Genomic DNA, 11,650 nt, shown 5'->3' on the forward strand with positions numbered 1-11,650 from the left:
CTTTCTGATTACGGGTTACCATGGTTACAACCATGTCCATCTGATTACCCTGTTCAGTATCACCGTACGCTGACGAGACCTTTTGTAGACAAAGCAGCTGTCAAGAGGAATTTCAGCGTCAGTACTCGTACCCGGAACCCTTCGTTGTCGTGCCTAATGCGAGTAATGGCTACCGAGGGTAGCAGCTCCAGTGCTGGTCAAAGAAATCCAACCTCATGAATAGAATAGCGTTGCATGCCGTGCGCTGCGCAGCCCTAGCACTACACATACACGCATTGGTCTGTGCACTGTAACGCGGCGCTACTTTAATACTTTACTTTGCTCATGAGCTAGGTTGGATTTCTTTGACCAGCACTATAGTAGGCTAAAGAGAGCGCAGAGGAGAGTACTAGAACTGGCATATTGTGGATGAGGATGCTGAAAAGATGTCTTTAAAAATACTCGTTTCCATAATTATGTCCTTTTCCTTTCTACTTTTAACAATATATAATAGATATTGCAATTTCAAATTTGAACTTCACGGAGAATTTCAAAGTATTAGGAAATTCATATAATTTCCTTGTGATAGATATTCGTACTAAAATCCGTTAATTGCATGAACAGCAGATAACGCCTTCTGAAGCTATTCGGTGGTGTTTGTCAGATTACGCTAAAAGCAATGCTCAGCGAGGAAATTCGGAAATACAATCATGTTTGTGGTAGCGCTTGCAGAGCAGCTTGACTTGCATTGAAGTGAAGTAACAAACGGTGTACTAACTGGTTGATAAACGAGTTCAATATTGTGCGGCAGAGTCAATGGGAAAGAGCGAGTCTGCTCTAGAAAACTTCTTCCTATGAATGAAGCTGCAGGAAGCCTCACCGCTGCTACTAGTAACAAATGTTGATGTTATTTTAAAAATTAATGATCTTGAAGCTCTTATGTTGGTATTTCAAAGCTAGAGTTATGTGAAAGAACCCCCTAGGGCTTGCCACAAGATCTTACTGCAAGAATACTGGGGCGAATAACGCTTTGTCGCCAATTTTTGTTTTCTATCCATAACCACATCGGGTAATGATGGTATTATGGCATGCGATACAAATGCGAGCATATGCAATTGTTGACTCGAAATGGTAACTAACAATGGTGCACACAACCAGGATTTGGGTTGGCACTTGGCAGTGATAATTTTGCAAGCTTTCACTGTGGCTGACTCGGATGGAGTCCCGCTGAGAATCACAGTGCATCTTCTTGAGCGATGGCAGTCTACTTACTTGCGCGGGCGTCGCAAAGTGGGCATGGAGACCAACTGGAGATCATGGGGATTCTGAGACTCGCAGAGAACAGACGTCGCATCTTGACCTCTCACCAACACGAACTGCGACAAGGGTGACTTGTGGGACGGTTGTTCGATCACCTCTGCCGCTTGATACAGGTACGGGATCAGGTGCGGAAGCTTCCGAGATTTCTCCTTCGTCTCCTCTCTGGATATGGCGTCTTTCACTTGTGCCTGCAAACCTTTGGATTCGCTCATGATGCTCGTGTTGTTTGTCGCGTCAAGAAGGTACCGCGTGGCTGTTCTCAATTGCTGGCTGTTGTGCAGATCAGCTATCAGGTGCTCAAGAGAATGCTGAATGCGCTGGTGCTCGTCTTGCTGAGCCTTCCTCACAGCCGCCTTCACTTCCGCTTCCCGATCGTCTATGTACGTTCTCAGGGCTTGAAAGTCATCCGTGATCTTGGCAATTGTGTTTTCCCTCTTCTCTTGTGACTCTGTGTCAAGAGCCCTATTCCGCTGAATGGCTTCTTTAAGACCTTGGACAGTGGACGTTTTCAGGGTTTCTATGTCTGCACTCATCTCCCAGGACTTGTCTTTGGCGGCCGTGTCGAGCTTAAGGTGATCAGATCTGCAGCCTTGGTGACCTTCGATATCACACTCACGGCAGATGCTTTCACTGAGAATTGGGCAGTATACTTTCAAGCGCTCTTCGGGATGCTTCGTGCAAACTGGCTCCTCTTTCATCGGCATCATCCCCGACTTCACAGGCTGAATTTCATGCCTGGAGTAGCGTCGGGATGAGCGGTGATTGTCGACTTGATCCTGGCACAAGTACAATACACACCTGACACACATCCCTACGGCCGGATGAGGTCCTTTGCTCTGCTCGCACTCATCGCACTCAAACTCCTTCTGAAGGTCCTGCTTGAGTTTGTCTCTGCCTTGCTGGATCATTTTCACCGGAGAGTTGATTTCCAGCTCGGCAAGGTTATCGATCGGGTGCTTGGACCTACAGCATGGACATTCGAGCGTGTCAGGGGGACTGTGACGTTGCTGGACGCACTGCCTGCAACAAGCATGGTGACATGGAAAACGCAATGGTGGCTCCGTATACTCTTGCTTGCAGGCAGGGCACTTGAGAAAGTCCTGGGCGCCATCCTCTACATCCTCGTCCACGTGTTCTGGAATCCAGCTGGCCATGCAGTCCGCTTTGATATCGCTGAGGTGCACCGCTAGCCTACACAAATGGACGCATAAAGGACATACATGTACACAACAGATGTTTTTGAAACCTGAAGGCTCAGTCCAACAAAAAACTTGTAACAGGATAATATTAGCCCATTGTACTTTATGGGACACGATTTCACATGAAAGAGAACTCCAGTGCCATTTAGGCCTTGACGGATTATGCTAGCATAATTTTTCGCATAATTCCTACCAAAATCGAATAATCGCGTAATTCGAGGCAAATTGTATACCAATTGCATAAATTGGAATAATCCGCCTGTTTGCATCAAATTCCATACAGTTGTACAATGTTCTACAAGTACAAGTACAAGCAGATGCACCAGGAAGTCGTAGGTTTACGACTCCCTTGATAACATGTCCAGTCCACTACAATTAGTGACGGTCGTAGCTAGGTCGGACGGTGCGTTGACCCCGTTGAACTTTTGCTACTACAGTACAACGCCCTCTACAAAAAATTCCCCTGTTATTTTGAACAGAACCATCACATACATGTACATTAGCAGCATATGTGAGCATAATGCGGCATAATAATAGCTTTTAGCATAAAAACAGCATAATAATATTCTCGTTTGGTTCTCATCCCACGGTTTCACTGGCGATTCAAGTATCCCAATGCTGCATATTTTATCACTCTTTAGGTTCGTCTTCTCCACTCTTATCTGCTGTGAAGCCATCGACTTTTAATAATCTTGGGTGTTTGATATCACAGAGGCAGTGCGTGCGCCTTACCCCGCTAGAGTTCATAATCTTATTCTCATTTCGTCTCATCCCACGGTTTCACTGGCCAAAATACTACACGTGTCTAAATACTGCATATTTTATCACTTTATAGAAGAAGAAAAAAGGACCAAGGAACTACAAGTTACGCTAAAATGTCCACTAAGCACCACCAGTTACTAAACAATCCGCTCATGCGATAACATTACACGACACTGACCGCCGAGTAGTCGAAAGCTACAAAACATGGGTACCGGTAAACCATTTTCACATGTACAGATGCAAAAAGGTTTGAACGTTCAGGACATACCGGTACATGTACAAGAAGACATAATTACTTGCATGACACATAGCCTCATAGGCAGGACTGGACGAACAAGGCAGACTCCAACATTCTGCAGCCGTTGCAGAATGTTGGAGTAGGCTATACACAATAGGGAAATGTTGGCAGTTGCCATACAGGGGTGGTGAGCCCGCCTCTCGGCACCGGGAATACAGCTCGCTCGACTCTGTCTCTACTGAGTGAAGAGGGTACTGTCACAGTACACATCTAAACTTTTGTGAGCTTGCACACCGTCAGTCTAAAGCAGCATTTACAATTTTCCCAGTCTCAACACATACTTGTATTCAATGGTCTAACTGTTGCGAACAACATCCGTCTCTTGCTCATTGCCATGACTGGTCACGCGGGTCTCCCCCGAAGAGGGGAGAGCGACTCAAAAGGAACCTTGGAAAGCTGGCTATTGAACCGCCCAACGACCACCCCCCCCCCCCCCCCCCCAACACCAAAATTCCGGCCTGGCTCATCCATCAGTGTATCAAAGAGTGCCTGTGTATTGAAACCGAGCAATGCGGTATGCAATCGTAATGAGACAGCAATTGACAGCGACTTACGTTATTCTGGAAGAAACCTGTTGACTGGAGGTTCAACGCTGATGGGGTGTCCGAGATCGTCTCGAACTAGCATCGGCGCACAGTGGCCTCCTCCCGGAGGAGCCTGATGGGCAGAGAAATCACTATGCTAACAATCCATTAAATGAACAGCAGTAGAATCAACGGCTTTCTGACCCGACCACTCAGACCTTCGCTAATATACTATGCGAATGTCTATAGCGTGGTTTGCCTCTGGTACCTCGCAGCTCGGTCTCCAAGACCGGGCAACTGAACGATACTAGCAGATTCCGATCGATACATTTGTTCAACACATTCCAAAGCGTTTACTGTTCTACCTACCGCTGGTTGCTTTCCGAGAAGAAGTGCTGGCACGGAACGTGTACTTGTCACTATACTGTAACCTGCAGTCTGGCATTGTAATGACGTAAGATCATGAGATGTTGCCCTCCTGTCACGCGCGCAGCCATTGACGTGCGATTGACACATTGTCCAAAGTACGGCTCGTACTCACTGTGAAACGCGCAGTCATCATGTCGCACTCTAGTCGTACTGTTGCCTCGCTTGCCTGCCAAGCTGCATCACCTGCCTGGCCCTCCGCAGCTACTCTCTGTTTTGCCACTGCGCCATTTCCCCTCATCCAGCCCCAGAACTCGCAGCGAGCATGGCAGCGTCATTGGCCATGACCACCAGCTCCAACACCAGCTGCTTGCATCTGTCCCGCTGGCATTAAAGCGCTCGTTCCCACACTGCAGTATTAGTGACTGGAACTCCCTCCCCGCCGCTCTTCTGTCCCAGCCTCCCCACAGCAAGGGAATACAAGTATTCAAAACTAATGTTTATCGCCATCTGCGAAGCACAAACTGGCTCTGGGCAGTCGACTCGCTATGATGATGCTCTCGTCGTTCTCCTCTACCCCTATCTATGCACCACAACTGGCTCAGACAACCGACTCGCCATGATCAGCCATGATGATGCTCCTCTCAGTAACAGCGCCTGTAATTTGTTAATAGTCTCACAGTTTCTCCCGCACACTCGCTGGTGTTAACCCTTCCTTTCTTTTCATTTTGCTGACTCGTACAGCTCTATCGTTTGTTTTTGGTGCGTGTTTTTGGCCGTGATGCCGAGACCTCAGGTCGGCAGAGCCATCAATGCCCCACCATCACTGCTGCGTCTCGGTGCAGCCCCTGCTCAATAGTTGTCACGTTCGTCCTAGTCTCAGTATCATTGTCTTTCTTTATTATTTTCGAGCTGGGAATGTGAACATAGTAAAAAAAAAAAAAAATCTCTACAAGACGACTCTCTCACTCACTGCCGCCACTGCTCAAGGCCAGAGATCCCTGTCATGCCAGCAACTACAGACCCCTTCTTCCGATAGTCTCAAAGCTCCTCGAAAAGATCGTTCTGAAACAGCTGAGAAAGTACATCGAAGACAACCCCGACCTCAACATTCTGCCTCTCCAGCGATTTGCTTATAGGTCCCACCATTCAACCGAAGATGCGCTAAGCTGCGCCAACTGATGGCAATGGAGCTTGGAAGAGCGGAACGTGGTCGGTATGCTATTTTTAGACATGAGCAAAGCTTTCGATCCAATCCGCCATGACACCCTCCAGGATGATCTTTTACAATGCGGCATCGGAGGCACAGCCTTGTCCTGGTTTGCAAGCTATCTGTCCGACCAATACCAACAGGTTGAATATCGCCAAACTGTTTAGACCGCTACTCCCGTGACGTCGCATGCACAAGAGGAGTTCCACAAGGATCGGAGTTGGGACCTGTCCTCTTCACGATCTAAACAAGAGAGGTACCAACACGTGTAAATAGTGACTCTCTACTCTAAAAAGAAAGATGACTACTACTACTACTACTACTACTACTACTACTACTACTACTACTACTACTACTACTACTACTACTACTACTACTACTACTACTACTACTACTACTACTACTACTACTACTACTACTACTACTACTACTACTACTACTACTACTACTAGTCAAAATCTTTATTTGAAAGAACCCGAACTACTACTACTACTACTACTACTACTACTACTACTACTACTACTACTACTACTACTACTACTACTACTACTACTACTACTACTACTGCTTCGTGATGTGCTGGTGGAGGTGATGACTTCTGCCATCCCGGATGTTCAAACAGAGCCACCGCTTTTGCCGTTGGATGGTGAACAACTTCACGGCGCTACCGCTAATCGTGCTGCAGAGGCTCGATTGGATATCCGTGCAAGGGGCTTTTGGTCGCCACAGCAAGATGCATTCTTTGATGTGAGGGTTACTCACCCCTGGGCGTCTTTGCTGTCGCGACAGGAAGTCCTTGCACAGATTTCCCGGAATGAACATCAGAAGAAGCGGGCCTATCTTCAGCGTGTTGTCGATGTCGAGAGGGGTCATTCACTCCGCTCGTATTTTCGACAAACGGCGTATGTGGCACGGAGTGCTCTCGTGCATTGAAGAACATTGTTCAGCTGGTGGTTAACAAGCATAGTGACCTCCAGTACGCTGTTGTGATGGCACAGCTACGCTGCAAAATTGCATTTGTTTTGCTGAGGTGGTCAATCACGTGCCTCCGTGGTTGCAGAGCGTCTTACTTGAGGAAGAGAATAGGCCCATCTTTTCTCGACCAATGTCGCCTTCTGTCCATGTAACCGCCTTCGGTATTCATATGTTGGCCTATTTAACATTGGCATGCTCTGCGGATTTGTAGGCATGCTAGGCAACTTAAATATTATCCTGCAAAGTATTTTGTAGGTGCTTGACTACTATACTACGTCATGTATTACAATTGGTACATGACTTAACAATAGCCGTTTGGCATGGTACAATAACCTTTTTGGTTTTTTTATTTTTTATTTTGAATGGCTTTCTCTTCTTCCTCGGATGGTTTACAATTTGTATCACAATTATTTGTGGGTTCAGCAATAAAGGATGTGACTATCACTACTACTACTACTACTACTACTACTACTACTACTACTACTACTACTACTACTACTACTACTACTACTACTACTACTACTACTAACTCTCAACCAGTCGGACGAAGACGAAGGGATTTTATTTATTTGTCTATTTATTTCACTCAACTCGTGGGCCATGACCAATTGGCACGCAAAGTGTGGGAGAGGGGTAATTGCCAACCACGGAAAGAAAAGAAAAGAAAAAGAGAAGAAAGAAGGACAGACAAGCAGCCAGGAAGGAGAAATCCTATTGTACTACATTATGCGATCGGAGAGCATTTTTAAAGCTGGAAAGACTTTTTGATATCTTGACTTTCTGAGGAAGTTGCAGCCAAAAGGTGTAGGACAAAAACAGAGGAGAGTTGGTAAGTGCGGCTGAATTAGCACGAGGAAGTGAGAGACTATTACGAGTGGACCGAGACAGTAAAACAATTGAATACGGAGAGATGGATGGGAAATTTACCTAGGCGAATTCTGTGGATCAAAATGCAAAGCTGCTGTTTGCTATTATCTTGCAGTGGCTGAGTATTGCTGATACAATAGAGGTCAAGACAAGGAAATAAACACTGCTTTTTAATATTTTAAGAAGAGATTTATGTTGGATTTCAAGTTTGTTCACAAGATGGCGACTTAGACTACACCAAGACTGACATGCATACTGGAAAATAGGTAATAGATACGAGCGATAAAACATAGAACGGCATATATTTGGCAGATGAGAACGATGAGGATATAGTATGCCGAGAACACTCCAAGTTGTCTTGCAAATTTAGTCTACATGGGGAGCCCGTGTTAGACAGTCGTCAATAATTTTACCAAGGTGCTTATGTTCATGGACAATTTCTATGGTAGATGAGCTGCCAGGACATGATAAAGACACATTATAGAACTGATCACTGGCACCATTACAAAAGAACATCACTTTGGTCTTACTAGTGTTCGGTCTCAGCTTCCAAGTCGACATCCAGGAAATGGTGGAGTTGATCTTTTGCTGGAGGTCATCAATTAGCAATTGCCTGCAATACTTGAAGCGGAAACTGTGGTGTCATCCGCGAACAGTGAAACATTAGGGACCAACATCGGTAGATCATTGACGTCAAGTAAAATGAATAGTGGCCCAAGGATTGACCCCTGTGGCACACCATACCTTCGCTAATATACTATGCGAATGTCTATGGCGTAGTTTGCCTCTGGTACCTCGCAGCTCGGCCTCCAAGATCGGGTAACTGGAAGAACGATACTAGCAGATTCCGATCATTGGAGATATGTGGATTTTGTAGAAAAAAAATTACATTTGTTCGGCACATTCCATAACCTACCGTTGGATGCTTTCCGGGAAGAGGTGCCTGAATCTGCACGGGAAGAATACAGTGATTGAACTGAAGTTGGATGATGACCGTGTGGTGAGTGTGTGTGGGTTTTCAAGATACCGTCCTGGGGCAGGGATGTAGGTCCTTTAGCTTGCACGGGTGTTGTTACATTCATTGTAACGTCTTGTTTTCTGTGTGTTTTGCTGTGCGACTAGCAACAGTATCTTGTGTCTATTTTTTCTTATCTCTATGCATAACATTATTCAAAAAAATCAGAAAGAGGATGTGATACCAATAAATACAGCCATTGCCGAGCCACCGTGCTCACAGCAGAGACTTCTGTGTGTGTTATTGTCGTGAAAGTGGACCACAAAGACGGACAGCCAAAGTGTAGCCGACGTGGTGAAGGCCTGGTGAAGGCCTGCCCATGGCCGCATCGGGACATCACCAACCTCATCTACAGAGAGCACCTTCTCACGACATTGTCATGGTGGAGACAGTGACTGTTGTCAGCTGACGAGCTGGGAGAGGGACGCCATGGGCAGAAGTTGGAAAAGGAAAGAAAAAAGAGTATAAAAGAGAAAAAGAAGAACAACTCAGAACAAAAGCTACAAAGTTTATGAGGACTGAGACCGAGTATCAAGAAAACAACCAGGTCCAGGAGCGAACAAGGAATACACGACTGACGGTACAACCACAAGAAGTCTAAGATAACTCCTTAGAATTCAGAGGGCCAGAACCGGTTTGACAGCCACCCTCAGATGGTCGTAAGACCGGGGCTCTACCAACCGTGGATGGTTGCAGAAAGGTCACTGTTTCCGAACACGGTGTCCTCCACCTTGTGATATGCTGTCAAACCAACAGTACACGTACATGTACATGTACGTGTACGTCGAAGTACATGATTGTACAAGGTGTTCATATAGCGTTCCTATTTGGGCGGGTGAAGATTTGGGCATGTACATGTATGTATGCGTAAATATGCTGCGTTTGGGTGCAGGCATGAGGGCAATGCCAGTCGATAAGCAGTCGATACACTAGTAGTCAAGTCTAGTCTATAAAGATTTGGGGTCAGTTGTTTCACCCATTTAATTAACACATATCGTGATACGAGAAGGATTTTGATCAGACTCGGATGGAGAGCCAAGGATTAAAATTAAAGAGAGGACTAAAGGTTTACAAGTAACGTTACTTAGTACAGAACAGAACAACAAGGACAATCAAGGCTTGTTTGCTGCGACTTGAAGTTTCATGCTCTCGCAATCATCAGCAATCATGTTGCCTGATGATTGCGAGAGCATGAAACTTCAAATCACAGCAACCAAGCCTTGGTTGTCCTTGTTGTTCTGTTCTGTATTGCGCTCTGCCTCCGCGGTGTTGAGCACTGTCAGCACACTGGGTACATCCTCCGGTCAAGTACTTAGTACATGTCATGCATGCGGGTTTTTTTTGTACAAGTACATAACTCCCCCCCCCCCCCCCCCAGGTTATGTACTCTTGCTAACAATTATTATAAGAATGATACCGGTGAGTCAGAACGTGCAATGGTTAACACAATACTGACTGATTAGGTGCTGACATTCAACGACCTGATGCTTACCTGCATCACGTCTTGGAATGCGCGAGCCAACAGCCTTTCAACTTGGAAGGTTCTAAGTTAGGAACTACTAGTAACGTAATAAAGGGGAAGGTGAGCGCACGGTGTGCCAGTTTCTCATCAGTCAGGTTTGTGATAATCGTTGGCGATTCATTGCACGTTCTGCGTCACCAGTATTGTGTTTTTAATTGTTAGTGTTGGACCAAAAAAACGCAAAAAAAACCTGTAAACCTTTGGTACATGGTCCTCTCTTTACTAGGACTATCAAGGCTTGTTTATTATCCTTTTCAGTGTTGTGCCTTGTTCATGTTGTCGCACTATCTGACTGTATCTCGTTACCTTGGTCGACTGTGACTGTTAGATCTATAGAGCTACATGTATTTTTATTTCCATTGCTATCAGATTCGGCCTCATTTCCTCTGTGCTGCGCTGACGAGTCCACAAAGGACGAAACAGCTCTGTCCGCAGATTGAGTAGAGCTGATGTAGGACTCAGTATAGAGTCCATGCACTATATGATGTCCAGCACCCTATATAGAGTCCATTGGTCCAAAATCCACTATACAGAGTCCAGGAGTCCACTCAGTTTTGATCAGCTTCAACCTGCCGCGCAATCCCCTATAAGGAGTACACTTTTTCTACCAGTCCCCTATTCACAGTCCAGGAGTCCAGTTTATCCAGTCACGCCGTCCTGTGTGTTGTGCCCGAAAAAGAACAAACACCTTTTCAGCTTTGCTTGCCTCGTGGCAGCGCATTCCTTTCTTCGCTTCAGCCATGGCTGCCGGTTCTGCTGTGAAGTTGCTGACAGTAATCTGTCACGAGGTAACCAAGGAGGATAAGGAGACGTTCAAAATCAAATCTGGAAAGCGTCTTGTGGTTCTCTGAAGACGTCTCATCAGTGTGCGGGGTGAAAGCAGAAATTGCAGAACGAGAAAAGTTCAGCACAGTTCAAATCTGACGAGTCAGGTACACTGACACTCTCTTTCGTTCGACGCCACAAGGATCCCCTGTTTGGCTGGCCATTGCTGCCAGTAAGACGTTTGAACGGTTTCATCAGAGCGAGGGATGAAAGCAGAAACCGGAGAAAGAGAAAAGTTCAGCACAGTTCCAATCTGACGAGTCAGATAGTACACTGACACTCTCTTTCGTTCGACGCCACAAGGATACCCCTGTTTGACTGGACAAGAGCTGCCTGTCCCACCGTGTCAAAAGGCTGTCCAACTACATGGCAGGACGATGACTGAGGTAAGGATGCTTTTACTCGTTTCGATTGGTCTGCTGTTCTGTCGTTATGCTTGAATTTTTTTCCATTTTCAAGGAGCGTATCGCGTTTGTTTGATGTTGCTTGAATGAATGCCCTAAAAGTAATCAACCTCTTCGTAATAGTCCTCAAGGACTGCAAGGACTTTGCATCAATCGTATACGATCGTCTAGCTATCATCAATTATTATAATTATTTCATGAGAAATGTATTTTTATCCCTGTGATAATTATGTGAAACTCCACGACACTCTTCCTCTAGTATGATGTCAAAATACAATGGGATCCACAAACGCAGTGCCAGTGTACTAGTAGTAGTAGGAGGATTGCTTGTATGCCAATGACAAGAAAAAGCTTCTCAAGCTAATACTCGTATTCCCTGAAGTA

General features: G+C 45.7%; 1 protein-coding gene across 1 annotated transcript; it reads right to left on the bottom strand.

Annotated features, from left to right (window-relative positions):
- Nucleotides 1-938: 938 nt before the first annotated feature.
- On the bottom strand, nt 939-4,473 carry LOC135823919 (E3 ubiquitin-protein ligase TRIM71-like). The gene is made up of 2 exons (XM_065336798.1): nt 4,113-4,473; nt 939-2,490 (listed from the first exon to the last, which is right to left on the bottom strand). Exon 2 carries the CDS (start codon nt 2,451-2,453, stop codon nt 1,248-1,250), a length of 1,206 nt encoding a protein of 401 aa, XP_065192870.1. The 5' UTR covers nt 2,454-2,490; nt 4,113-4,473; the 3' UTR covers nt 939-1,247.
- Between the last annotated feature and the right edge of the window lie 7,177 nt (nt 4,474-11,650).

The sequence above is a fragment of the Sycon ciliatum genome, chromosome 8 (genome assembly GCF_964019385.1).
Source record: "Sycon ciliatum chromosome 8, ocSycCili1.1, whole genome shotgun sequence".
Classification (NCBI taxonomy): domain Eukaryota; kingdom Metazoa; phylum Porifera; class Calcarea; order Leucosolenida; family Sycettidae; genus Sycon; species Sycon ciliatum.